Here is a 14,839-nt window from a genome sequence, read left to right on the forward strand (position 1 = left end):
CTTTTGTTTCCCTCCCATCAAACAAGTTAAAGTGTGCATTGAACACATGGCTATTTCTTTAAGTGCACTATTAGCACGGAGGTCTCCAGGAAAGGAAGTTTGGCGGAAGAGAATAAAGGGAATGATATTTAATAGTAATTTATATTTTGCAGAGACAGATTTAGAGTTTGGAGAGTTTGATGCAGATATGTTTAAGGTTAGGTGGTACACCAGTGAAAGAGATTAAAGGGAAGAATAATTTAGTGTTGAATAAAGTTAGATTGTCATTATGAAGGCATTTCAGTATCTTATTTCAAGTTATACAGCAAGGCTTTTACATTGGCATTAAAATCGTAAGGGGCCAGAAAAGAAAAGCATTTTGATTACTTAAACCATTTTTCTCTTTACGAAGCTTTATGTGTGGAGAAAATTACAAGTTGATACAGTGTTTTGGGAACTACTGCTCTTGGGTTCTTTGCCTAGAAAAGGAAGATCTGCGGGAGGAAGGCGCTAAGAGGTTGTGTGAGGAGTTCCAAAGAGCGAAGGAGCAGGCACGGCCGGGCACGAGGCTGGACTTAGACACGGCTCACATCTTCTGTCAGTGGCAGTGCTGTCTGCAGATGGGGGCGTACCTCAATCAGCTGCTGTCCACTCCGCTCCCAGAGCCAGACCTAACTCGGTAAGCACCACGGAAAACTAGTTCAGAGGGCTGCACACAGAAGCAAACACTTTTATTCATATTTAAAGCAAAGAAGTTATTTTTACAAATTACTCTTAGCATAATTGGTCTTGGAACACTATTCTAGCTAAAGAGCTAGAAACAGGAAAAATATTAAATTACTCCTATATTCCCAAAGAGAATGTCCATGATTAGATCAGTTTTATAAAATCAGTTCCAAAGTAAAACAGAGGCAGTTGTTGGTAGGATATCATTTGTTCCGTCATTTGGGTCTGTTCAAATATCACTTTTTAGCTTTTTCTGATCATCTTACTAAAATATTACTCTCTACTTCCAGTCACTCTAGCCCTATTCTCTTTTGTATTTCATTGCATTTCTTACCACTTGTCATATTGTTCAGTCTTTCAAATATTAAATACCTATTTAGGTCTATGGTGTAATGAACAAAACATCAAAAAAAGTTTCTGCTGTCATGGAGGTTTTTCTTGTGAGGTGACTACTAGATGTTTACATGAACTTTAAGGTTTTTGTTCTGCCAGACATGTATGAAAGGACAGGCAGCCTGTATGCCAGGGAGCGATTATGATGTTTGATTATGGAGTTGAAGTTGGGTAAGAAATGATAGTAGTGTGTGGGCCAGTGAATTGGACACCCTGGTGATTAAAGAAGGTAAAGGGGAAATAGCTTTGGAAATGGAGTTGAGGTTGTATGTGCACTTTGTCTCTCTCCACGTGAATGTAAATGCTACGAGGGCAGGGCCTTCTCTATTTCATGTACTGTTGTAGCCCCAGTGCCTAGCATATCATAAGCATGCAAATATATGTTGAATAAATTATACATGGAGGCATGCAAAATATGCTGGTGTGGCTTTAAATGTTTCAAGGTGAAAAGCTTCCTAGCAGTTGTGTTGTTACTGTGTCTCTGGGCCTTCATAGGGACCTGACCCTAGAACCCTTCACCAAGTAATATTAATTGGCCTTGGACCTATGGATACTTTATTTCTGGCCTTTAATAGCGTAGATCACTCTTGACTGGATCCTCTCTACATACCAGAAATCCCTTTAAAAATAAAACAGGATATCCATCAGTAGATGAGTATATAAAACAACTGTGGGACATTTACACAATTGAATACTGTTGCTTGGCCACAAAAAAGAAGAAACTTTTATACTTTGCAACAGAGTGAATGGACCTGGAGAATATTATGCTAAGTGAAATAAGCAAACCAGAGAAAGTCAAATACCATATGATTTCACTCATATGTGGAATCTAATGAACATACTGAACTAACAAAATGGAAATAGACTCAGAGAGCAGGATGACAGCTATGAGGCATGGGGAGGGGCTAAGGGGTGGAGGGATTGATCAAAAAGGAAAAAGGACTCACGGACAACAGCGTGGTGACTGAGGGGCAGGAGGGGGGCCTAAGGGGGATAAATGGTAATGGAAAGAATACAATAAAAATTAATTACAAAAAAATACAAAATAAACAAGGCCAACAGTTCTCTTAATGATTTCAGTAAAAGGACTGTTCTTGTGTCTCAGCACCACTAAGGCTTTTTAAGTGATGATTTGACACTGATAAGTGATGGAAGTTCTACATCAGTTGCTAAGGCACTGGCTGATCACCTCTGCCAGTTAAACTACATACTGAATTTGTGGCTTCCAGTTAGTCCTAGTCCCATCCTGTTTGTAAAGCAGGTCTTTAGTCCAAGGTGAATGATAACTTTGCAAATGATGCCATTAAATTTGCTTATTTCAACAGACTACCTGTTTGATTTATCAGAGGCATTTTCAATTCCCTTTCTTTGAAGTGTTAAGAAATCTGCTCAAGCTTGGGCTAGTTACAGAACCAACAAGCATCCATCGTTGAATTTGAGGTTAAAAATGTCAACAGGAAGTAATTTTTTAGTAACAACTCAGTTCCTTCAATGACAGATTATTCTTAAGTAATTTTAATGATTTTGTAGAGGAACTCTCAGTGTTTGGATGCATTCATTGAAGCTGTGCTAATGACGGGTGTCCCAGTGCACTGACACTCTGCTTTAACCCCCTTCTCTCTCTCTCTCTCTCTCTCGTTGAACAGCTTGTATAGTGGAAGCCTGGTGCATGGACTGTGCCACCAACTGCTAACATCGACCTCTGTAGAAAGTCTCCTGAGCGTGTGTCCTGCAGCAAAGCAACTTTATGAACATCTGTTCAATGCCACAAGGGCATATGCCCCTGCTGAATTATTCCTACCAAAGAGTAAATCTAATTCAAAAAAGAAAAAGCAAAAGAAACAAGGTACCAGCCAGTCAAAGAGCAGAGTGGGAACCACCTCAAACAATAGATGTTGGTATGAGGGAAGCAATCGCTTTGGGGTATTAATGGTTGAAAACATGGAGGAACAGAGTGAGGCCTCAGAGCTTGAGTAAACTGTCTGCAAGCAGAAGTATTATGAAATTCTGTCTTAAAAATTTTTTGTTACCTGCCTTGAAATAACTATTTTCTTTACAACTGACCAGTTAAGACATAAGCATTGCAATAGGTAATCTTTGAATTCCAAAGTATTTTGTATCTTGCTTTTAATAAATACAACCTGATCTAAGGACCTTCTGTATTCCTCACACATATTTGAAAGCATATTTGTACTTCTGTTTCATTTCAGTAAGTTAATAATAGTCTACTGATAACCTTTAAATTGTAGCAACTCAGCCAGCTATATTTTCAAAAAGAAGCCCTACCTCAATTATTTCCAATCAGCGGAAGCTGGGTTATTACTATTTTTTTGTTTTTGCAACTGTTCCCTATTCATAGGCCTTGGGAAACAGAAATCAGGATGCCGCACAGAAAACTGCACACCTTTGAATACTTAGTAAAGGAGGCCATAGCAGGTTGATGAGCACTTTAGACATGCTCCAGGTTTTAAAACAGGTCGAAGCCCACATGGCTCCAACCGAGTAAGCAGCAGCATCCTGCGCTGCTAGATCTGGGAGGAAACACGAAGAAGAAATTTAAAAATTAGGCCATTTCTTATACTGCAGGTTTTGACCTATTTATGGGATGTGAAGTAAATGAGCCACAACCAGCATTTTAATGGAAAATATCAGATATGCCTATTATATATTAGATGGTTGTGCAAAACAGATGTCTTCCTGTGGACTGCAGTCAAAGACTTGAAAGCCACTTCTCTGGAACACACTAGAAGCAGCTAAAATTCCAAGCACCAGCAGAATTGTGAAGGTGCTGGCCAGTTCCAAATAAAGAACTTGAAAATAATAAAGGAAGAGGATGAATACATTCGGGCAAGAGTTCAAAGTATATTCTGACCTTAATCTGTATTCATACAAATTGTATTAGTCCTTTCTTCTCTACTCGCTGTTATTCCGTGAGTAATATCCCTAAATGTGGTTTGAAACTGCCACCTTGAACAGGCCCGTATTCGGTCCCCCAAATCTGGTAATTCTCTCCACTCTCCTAGCAGCACCCCCTCACTCTTGGACGAGAGTAAGCACCATATCAGCCAGTGTTACACATGCACCTCCTCAAGTGTTAACCGGCTTCAGCCACTTCCAAAAGGCAAAAACACAATCTCATTTGCTCCTAAAGTTTTCAACCTAAAAACTGGCTTCTGTTTCCAATAAGAGTACTTGAAATTTAAAAAAAAAAAGATAAAAGTCTTTATTATGCTAGGAAGAGTGCATAGGCTCCTTAGTGAACACATTTTTTAATGTCTCTGAACAAATGGTTTTTCCCAGAAGAATCAAGAGAAGAGCAGTCACATGCATGAACTTTTGAGAAGATAATGTATTTTGCTAGAAGATAGTGGATGTAACATGGACTAGAAGCACATAAGACCTTGTTTTATCAAAAATAAACTTTTCCTTGGTTTCTGGAGTTGGGGGCCAATCAGGAAAATTTACTAATACAGGTGTCATATCCTGGCCCATCAACACTGCTTTTTAAAACCACCAACCCTGCGTGGAAAACCACTCATTCCCGCTTCCACTCTGGTGACAACTGGCTTCACAGGCACTACACTGAAGAGGGTATGGGCAATGAAGTTTAATTAATTAAAGTCAACTGAATTATATCAATCATCCTTTTCTTTCTTTTTTAAAGGTTTTTCTAACAAAAGGGCCCTCCTTCAGTAGACGGAGAAGTCAGGCTCCCTTCCCCAGTCATTTCAATCACAGCCATTCACTTGAGATTACCTAGCCTTGCAGCAGTTAAAATCTAATGATGTCCATTAACTCTTCCTATCTGTGAGAATTTAGGAAAGGTACCAACCCCCGTACGCATCTTCTGTATTAAAAGACAACACGGGCATACCACAAGGTATCTGAGTGGGGTTACCAAACAATGACATAGCACCTGACCCACAGAAGACACAAGCTGCTTAGAGAGAGAGCACACAGTGAAATAAGAGGACATCTTATGAAGCAATCTGTCAAGTACAAAATGGCAAAGTGTAGACTGGATCCTACAATGGGACAGCAGTCACCAGATGAGGCGGCCTTCGAGCTTGCCTTTAAGAGACAAGGACGTAATTCAGATGAGATACAGGAGGCGAGGAGAGCATCTGTTGAAGCAGAATATTGTATGTCCCATAGTCCATTTGTAAAACGTTTCCTATGTTTTTAATCAAATCTTCAGGACTTGCTCTTTCTGAGTTCTAGCTCATGAAATTTCACCTGAGACTTTGGAAATGTGTGTCTTCAATAAGCAGTGTAAGTGACAAAAGGAATTCTGGAGAACTAAAATGGGTAAATTTTAGAAATAAAGTTGGAGAGAGAAAAACACTGTAATGCAATCATATTCTGAATTATTTGTGATAAAATTATACTTGAACTTCATTTTTATAAGCCCTTTTAGCGATATCTAGATCTAGAAATTTTTGTATATATATATCCTATAAATATAAACTTTAAAGGCCTTTCATGATACTTGGCCAGAAAAATAATTCAAATTAATTATAGTTTTAAAAGATAAAGACCTCTATAGCTAGAAGAATCTTAGAATTATCTTAGAATTATTATCTTAGAATTATCTTTTCCTCCTTTGTGCATAAAATAAACGAATCCATGATTATGCCTGTTACCCTATCTGTAAAACAGGATCAGAATGGTTCAAATTATCATCTAAGGATAAAATGATATGTGCCTTTAAGTACAGTGCCTGGTACTGAAAACATGCAATAAATGACAAGATATTTCTGCTACATCCATACATGAAAAACCAAGAGCAAAGCAAGGGAACTAGGGAAAAGAAGTGTGCTTGCTGAGCAAAGATCAAGGCACCCTGAGATCAGTGAATGCCAGAGCCAAGAGCAGAATTTTGCAGGTGCAAAGCAGGTCAACACTATCAACCATGGCTAAGATGAGCAAGACAATAAAATGAGCATACTAACGGAGCTTCAGCAGAGGGGAGAGGCTGAAGCCACACTGCAGAGTGAAGTGCCAAGAGAATGTGAATAGGCAGCTAAGCACAACCTCAGAAAGGGATGGGGAAAAACCAGAAAGAACAAGCCCTATGTACTTCTGCCCTTCCTGATCTTTTATCAAGAAATTTTCTGTAGTGTTTTTAAAGCTTAATTGGAAAGAGCCCTGGATGTGTTTGAAGAAAAAATTAAGAGCAGATCTTCCCACTTCCTGGAAATTTCCTCTTCCTGCAACTGCCAGGGTTACATCCTGGCCCTACCCAACAACCTTAAGGAAGCCAAGCCCAGTGTGCCCCCTTTAGGTTTGCCGAGTTCACTGGGTACCGCTCTCCAGCACATGCCATCTAGCTGCCCGCACGGCACGAACCGGAGCAGCACCTGGAACGCAGTCACTCCCACTACCAGTAGAAAAAACCTCACTTCTGGAAAAGGACAACTCTCATTAGTACCTCACTAGCACCTACTCCAAACATAGTGAGCTTGGGGCTTTTAGCGAGGTGGTATTTGGGGTTCTTGGTATTTATCTCATAATGTCTCTGTGGATGCGTTTCAGTCCAGACAAACTGAAAATGACTTTGCACCTTGTACCAATTTGAAATTAAATATTTTTTGGACAGATGCATTAAGATGCCTCCCCACTTTCAGCAACCAGTCTCAGCCATACAGGATAAGTAGCTTTGGCATTTCTTTCCAGGTCTGAATAACGCTAAAATTTAAGCCCACTGAGCTGTAAAGACTTGAAGATAAAGACCTCTAGTGAAACCAGGTGGTAAAACGATTCCAGTCTGTTAAAATGGGAAATACACAAGTGTAATTATACATGGAAAAGTGTTTCCAGTAGTTTCACTAGGTTCAGTTTTCAGAAATCAAATTTCACAGGAACATACCATAATGCGTAAGTCTTTTTCAAAGATTTTATTTATTTTGAGAGAGAAGGGGAAGGAGTGAGAGAGGGAGGGAAACATCAATCAGCTGCCTCTAGCATACGCCCCAACTGGGAACCAAACCTGCAACCCAGACAAGTGCCCCGACTGGGAACTGGACCAGCAACCCCTCACTTTGTGAGACGACTAATTGAGCCACACCAGTCAGACTGGTCAGGACATAAAACATTTTAACTATTGATAACATTTAGAGCTTCTGCCATTTTTTGATCCATCTCTTCCACAGTGGCAAAACTTTTCCCTTTGAGGACTTTTTCCGTCCAGGGAAAAAAAAGTCACTCACAGCAAGATTGGGTAAACTGGGCAGGTAGGGCATGGAGGTCGTGCCGTTTTTGGTCAAAAACTGCTGAACAATCAGTGCAGGGTGGGCAGGTGCACTTGTAAACCACCCATTGTGAAGTCACCCAGGAGACAAATGCACTGAGACTTCAAGAAAAATTCACTCACCAAATGCAGCCTTCTCACCAAAACACCAGCTGGTAATCCCATGAGTTATACCATTACAAGATTATGAAGACTTCCCGAGAGTGTTTTTCAGTTCAGTGCTTTCTGAAGGATTAACTGAGGTAGACACGTGGCCACCTAGGCATTACTGTCCCCATCTTCCTGTCTGGTTCACGTGTGTCACAATCAAGGGCAGTCGGCAGGGAAAGCAGTGTGTGTACTTGGCAATGTCTCAATTCTTAACTATCGTGGATACAGAGTGATTGATTTCATGGTAGAGGAGGGGTTATGTGGATTTATCTACTGGCAGCAGGTGAACTTGCTCTGATAAAGAAACATTTGAGTAAATACATATTAACATTACTCTTAACAGGGGAGGGGACAGTTGTAAATATGCCAGTGAGAACTCCCATTATTGCTAAACCTGCTATACTAATCAGCATTTCCATGCCTTCATTAAGATACTGGTAGGAACTGTGTTTTGAGATTTCCTATTCAGTTGTCATCCATGTCCATCAGATGGGGTACAGGTGGAAAGTGGAAGAATTGGGGGGTTCTTTTGTGGGTATGTCTGAAGTCTAGGTTAAAGTCTTTGAGGCTCTGAGCCTATGAAATATTTTCCTCTCTCCTCAATTTACAAATGCCTCCAATGAGTACACTGCAATATTACAGTTAGAAATGACTGTAACAACAAGCCCCTAGGGAGGATGGCATCAAGAGAGCAAGCTTTTGATATTCCCTTGTCTGGTCCCAAGAAACTGCAGAAAACGAGAGGTAAAAACGGTGAGTGGGGTCCTTGGTGTTGAAATCTGGGAATGGTGACATCCACAAACCCGTTTCCAAAGGACTTTAGCCCTTCAAGCTCCCAGATTTATGCAAGTTGTTTTTAAAGACAAAGAAATTGACCTGTTGTAACAACCACAATGCATTTTGTAAAACAATAAATCACAAGACAAGTGTGAACTGTAACAGAAATTCACTAAGGAATACTGTCATAACTTCAAGAGGCAAATGTGTTTTGGTTTAGAAAGCTCTGCTCCTAGAAAATGAGTTTAGAAATTGTGTTTTACACTAAGACTGGGCTGACGGTATATTTTAGTTTCTACCATTACTAAATTTTGTCTTCCCCGAGCAAGACGTTCTGAGCACAGACTGAGACTCTCTGACTTCCTGTGCATTGGAGCCTTGTTGGACACTCAGGAGTCACTGATACTGAATCTGGTACCTGGTGCATCTGCCCCAGAAAGAATATCCTGCTGAGAGACAGGAGGAAAATAAAATTGATGCCGCCTCTTTTCTGGCCCACTGGATGCAAGGCACAGGCCTATTTTCCTTTTTGAATATGAGTAGACAAGTTTTTCTGTAAAGGGCCAGAAATTATTTTAGGCTTTGTGGGTCATATGGTCTCTGGTGCAATACCTCAACTGTTTTAACATGAAAGCAGTAATAAGCAGTATGTAAATAAATGTACATAACTGTGTTTCAATAAAACTTTATTTACAAATCTGGCAGCAGAGCTGGCTTACAGGCCATGGTTTATTAACCCCAAAACTAAATCAACAGTCCCATGTGGTGAGTTAGGGAGGTACTGAGGTATTAAAGTAAATTGTTTCCCTACCTTGTAACACCTCTAGCTAATTCAGGGGCAATCAGACCTATTCCATGTAGAAAGATAATTAAAAACTCTAATGCAATCCTATTATGCAAGCATATGGATGAATGTGAGGATGAAACATGAAAACATACTTATTTTTAACTCCCTAAAAATGGTCAAATAATGCTTAACTGTAAAGTTTGTCATATCTTTCCTTACCAAGTACACATTTTCTATAATCACCTATTTCTTTCAGGCCTGCTATATTATTACTCCAAGGATAACATTTTGTAAGATTCATATGGTACGTTCTCTCATACTATGCTTTTCAGATGCAGACTGGGTGAAAAAGAGCAAAATAGTCAAGGCATTACAAGGCATGACCACAGGATGGCACTAAACTGTCACTTCTAAACTAACGTGCACATTAGCACACTTTTTCACTGGGAAAGCCTGAACAGAAAATTGCTTTTAATGGAGCTGAGTGAATTGGTATTTTTCAAACTGTTTTTAAAAGCCTATTTTGTTTTGAGTTCAAAAGCTGGAAACACTCAGAACTAAAAAATGGACCTCTAGGCTCACGGAGAACCTTGCCCATTTCCTAGCACTGTGTGCTGTTAAACTGGGAGATGGGTTTCTACGCAGAGGGTTATAAAACAGGACAATGCAACACTGCTGCAGAAACGACAATGATGGGGCGACCCTGACTGAGATAGGAAAAGCAGTCCTGCCAAGCCCATTAGCAATGGAGCCACCACAGCCATGAGGGCCTTTGCCAGGATATTTGTTGATTTGACTAGACTTGAGCAACAAGAGACAGGAATGGCAAAGTCAGCTGCATACAGTGATCTGCACGTGGATGCTGCTACCTGGAGCACCTGTGCAAATACAGGGAGCTACATTCACGCCTGCACAGAAACATCGGCCTGATTAGGTCGGAAAGGAATTTCTAAAGATCAAAACTAAATGGCTCAACGCAACACAACATACAGTTGATATATTATAGAACCGTTCACCTGAAACTTACATAATCTTATTAACCAGTGTCACCCCAATAAATTTAATTAAAATTAAAAAATTAGAAAACAACAAACAACAATATAAACTAATGGTTCAAAGATTTTTCACTTCCCTCACCAAATTTCACCAAATTTTTTTTTAATGAAAAAAAGATCCAATTCCTAGATTTATCAATGAAGTGGCTTGGACTTAAATTTTTTAATGCTTTCTAAAAGATCTAAAATTTTATACCCAGGCTTCTAGCTGCCTTTATTCTAAATAGCATTTACAAGAAACTATATACTACACACACACACACACATCCTTACAGTAATCTGGTTAGGCTGCCCTGGTTGCCTCTTCAGCTGGTCTTTGAAAAACAGGCAAAAATTCTGATTCTGAAAATTGAGGCAGAGGAAAAAGGATTTCATGTTAAAGGAATAGTTTCCCAAAAAACTAGTAAGTGGACTATGTTGGCATTTTGTGTGGAATATGAGGCTAAAAAGATCCAAGGAAGAATTATGAGTAAAACAAAAAGAAATCTAGTTTTCTACTCTCCTGCCATAACTTACTTGCTTGGAGCAAATAACTGTTTCCTAATGTTAATGCTATTCACTTACTGCCTTCCACGGACAGCAAACTTCAGTCCGAGCTATGCAATTCTTTGCTACATACATTCTCTCACCTCTTAAGGAAGTGTCTTACTGCAAACGTCGAAAGGCTGTGTCACCAATCATTCTGATCAGTGTTCTCTCGTCAGTGGCCTTAATAACAAACGCAGTCTGAGAGCTCTGTAACAAAGGAGGCTGAAATGTTCTTACCTATAGAATTGCTTGCTGATTCTTAAGTCATAACTCTACAAAGAAACAACTTTCAAAAAGTATCTTATTCTGTCAAAGCTGAGTTTGCATTTATTTGTTGCTTTACTTGAAGGAAGGAAGGGAGGGAAAGGAAAGGAAGGCAGGCTGGCTTATAACATGAAATTATTTTCCTGCTACATTATAATTTGTCACTCATGGCTTAATTCATTCTGTTCTAGAAACCTAACATGTCCCTTGACAAATCTCAATTCACCTGTGTCCCACTAAAGGCTGCTAGGCTTTGTTAATTCTCCTAACAGCTCTGTTATCCAAGTCAGAGAGCCAAAAACTGGGCTATCATCCACGTTTTCCTTACTGTCTCGTCATGGCAATGCTATTTCTTGGTAGATATTTATACCTTTCTCTCCATAGTGACTGCCACAGCTCAATTAGTCCCTCTACCCTTTAAGCCTCTAAATCCTCTGGTCAGTCTCCCTGTTTTTTATTTTGTTTTTTACTACTTAGCCTCTGTGCTTCCATCAGCATGTTACAGGACAAAAATCCAAACTCACGTCACACTCTTGACATCCTCCAGCATGCTACAAGTCAAGTGTCTTTCCCACTAGGCCCCGATCTGTCAACCCCTGATCTGTCCAACCCCTCTCGTTACAAACTTCCTGCCCTCACGGCCCCAGGCTCCTTGTGGTTTTCACCTGATCCATCCGGCTCCCACCAACACCTCTGCAGAGGCTTTGCCATTTGGTTGCAATGTCCTGCTGCTTTTTGGCTAGAGATTCCCAATTTAAGGCTTGATTCAGATGCCACTAGTTCTGGGAAATTTCTTTGACAACTTCCTCCAGTGAAGTTATTTCTCTCCTTTGGCTACTGTAGCATTTTGGGCAGCATTTAGCACTGTATTAGTTGTATTTCACTTTGGTCTCCAGGGTTAGATTGAAGGCGTCCCAAAGACAAGAAATTACCTCTTATTTCTTTATAAACCTAACCCCAGAATATTTGCAGACTATTATATCTACATTAACACTAAGGACTGGTTAAACAATATCCAATTTTTAACAATAACCAACTCTACAAACCAAAACTCCAAATGAAGCTGTCCAACAAGAGAGTCCAGGATGCTTAACAGTCAGGATGGTTTGTCCAGTCACAGACCAGTCAGTTAGGATTAACATTTAGGCACAGCATGTTTTAGTATGCAAATCAACTACTGTTCAGATTGCACCTCAGTCTAAAAACACACTTCAAACAGTTCCAAATGCCAGTGTCAAGGTAAACTGCCAGTAAAATGCGCGCTGGATTCCCTTTAATGTTATGTGTATTTTTAAAATAAATGTGCACTCCCACCATTCATGAAGCAGCCTGGTAACAGTTACAGCCCGTGCCAGCCCTGCCTGTGAGCTCCTCAAGGGCAGTGGCGCCATCACACCCCTATCCTAGCACATTCCAGCTACAAAATAGACAATCAGTTCACACTTCTAAGCTTTTGGGTGAATCACATGTGGAAGTAAAATGTTCATGAACTGCCAAGTGAAAAAGGCAGAAAGTAAGATAAACTTAATTAAGGTTCTTAGATATTTGTTTGCTACCAATTCACTTTACTGAGAAACTACTGGAAGGATGGCCAACACTCACTCTATTTATGACCTACATGAAAGAGATCAAAATTTAAAGAAAGACTACCAATGCAAAAGAAGTATGAATGACAAAAAAAATATATGCATATTACCCTTGTGAGTGTGGTCACAGCTATTAAATAAAGCCTGTATTGGGGGGCGGGGGCATGCAGGGAGGTTCTCTTAGGTTGCCTGGTTTCATACTGTTTCCTCTCTGGATCATGAAACACTCGGCCTTATTTCCTTGCAGCCAATTTTAATCATCTGTCTACCCAACTGGTGAATTATTTCAAGTGAATTACTTCCCTGATGTTCAATCATTTTGGAGCCAAATAACTTCATGAGGTAGTCTAACAAAAAAAATCAAGTAAATGAATATTGTTAAGAACTCTAGCAAGTTCTAGGGCTAGAAAAGAGGTTAAAAATAAAAATTTAGATACTAAAGCACTTAAATTATTCATGCTAATGTGGATGATATACTACTGCAGACATATATACAAATATTCTGCCGTTGTACTACAGAACACTGAAATCTGGATATATGGTAGTCTATCTGTCCTGTGCATTTCCATTCTCTAAATCACAGATTCTGTGTACTGAATATCACTTAATTTCCATTATGTTCAACATCTTTATGATTTTAATATTAACAAATCCTGAATGGAAGGTCATTAACTTACAAAATCATTTGGGGGGAGGGTTCAAAAAGCAAATGAACAAACAGGCACATTTATTTCATACGAGTCACACTCTGAACCTACAATGCAAAAGTAAAAGACTAACGTGCACTTATACATCTTTGTAACAAAAAGAAAAATATTATAAAGTTTAGGAGCACGACATCATGTCACCAGAGATAAAGCTGTGTACACAATGGCCTCCATGTTCTAGCTCGTGAGATCTGACTGTTGAGTCTTTTGTTTGTTTTTGACTATTGAGTCTTAAAGGGTAAAGTAGAATAAGGTGCAAACATATCATCTCCTTAAACTCAACAGTTTCACTAACAAAGACTCCAAGTACAGATACTCTCCCTATCACTGATAACATTTCAGTACTAACACTGGCGGTTTAATAATGGTGATAAAAACTACACATTGACTTATCCTGACGGTTTAAAAAATAGAGGGTAATTATAAAATATAAAACTAGCTCACTTCAGGTAGAATTAAACATCAGATTTAAGACCCATTTCTGTTTCAGAAAGAAAGTTAACAGGAAAATGGATTTGCAATTTTGAATTTCTGGCCCAAATCTGCCATACCCTCTAAATAAATTACCTACACCTCATCAAATAAACACTGACAGCAAGACAAGAGCGAAGCCATCTATTTCTCTAGAGTGCCCAGTGAATACAAAGAAGGCAAGGGAGGAGCAGTGTAAGCAGGAGAAGCGGCGGGCTCGGGGGTGGGCTTCGATGTGGGCCAGAGAGGCTGCAGACACACGCAGAGCAAGGCCAGCACCTTCCACATGTACCCCGGTTCTGCCACGACCTGCTTGGTCTTGGGGCTTTTTTACTCTCTAAGTATAGCACTCTACACTTCCTTAAAAATGCTTTAAAAGATATTTAAAATAATAAAATTCAATTATTCAGGAGAGGTACTTGGATTTGTATTTAGGGGATGACAAAATGATATTTGACAAAGTGTATATTTAACTCTGAAAGAAGGCATAGCATGTGAATAACAGTTTTTCTAACTTCCAGCCCAGTCTGAAACACTTCTGCCTCTGACTACGTGTTCACTGCAGACACGACGACCTAACTAGAAAGCCACCTGACAGCGCTGCACAAGTTTTGCTAGACCAAAGATTCATAGCTGGGGGAGGAAAAAAGCAACCATTTGTACTTACTAAGAAAAGCAAACATTTACTTCAAATTGCAGTATAGGCTTTTCAGTCACAAAAAGAAAGAAAAGAACAGTGATTTGACAGTGGTCACATCCTGTGCAAAAAACTTGAGATACAAAAATGGTAACACACGGTGTCTGAGCTGCTTACACTGCAGGAAAAAGGAAATACAGTAGCTGAACATGGCACTCCTGGGAAACAATTTCTAAATCGAACAGAATGCCTCTGAAATGATTACATTTATTTGTGTATTAGTAAGAAAGCCCCATCACCATAAATAGTACAATATTTAAAAATTAAAAAAAATATTTATATCTATCTAAGATAGACAGTGTATTTGTACTGTTAGACCTCTTTAAGTGGTTTAGGTTTTGCCTGTTTTTTTTAATTAAATAAATGCCCATATGCTTTATAAAGTTCCCCTCAATCTCAAAAGCCAATTTAAATCAAGGAATTTGTTATCAAAGTTGCATAATTTCATTTGGGACTATCAGCACGTTAA

The 14,839-nt window shown here is 39.4% G+C and overlaps 1 protein-coding gene across 5 annotated transcripts in view; it reads right to left on the reverse strand.

The window, feature by feature from the left end:
• Positions 1-222: 222 nt before the first annotated feature.
• Positions 223-14,839, reverse strand: part of ATP2C1 (ATPase secretory pathway Ca2+ transporting 1) — a 136,154-nt gene continuing 121,537 nt past the window's right edge. For 2 of the 5 annotated variants that reach the window (XM_037061293.1, XM_037061292.1), the window contains one exon: positions 555-650. In XM_037061293.1, coding sequence (XP_036917188.1) covers positions 555-650 — 96 coding nt within the window. Of the gene's footprint in view, positions 689-8,092; positions 8,227-14,839 lie in introns of those variants that run through there. The other 3 variants (XM_037061289.1, XM_037061290.1, XM_037061291.1) reach the window with 3 other exon arrangements.

Source organism: Sturnira hondurensis, unplaced genomic scaffold, assembly GCF_014824575.4.
Source record: "Sturnira hondurensis isolate 20B ecotype Veracruz unplaced genomic scaffold, ASM1482457v3 Scaffold0013299, whole genome shotgun sequence".
Lineage (NCBI taxonomy): Eukaryota > Metazoa > Chordata > Mammalia > Chiroptera > Phyllostomidae > Sturnira > Sturnira hondurensis.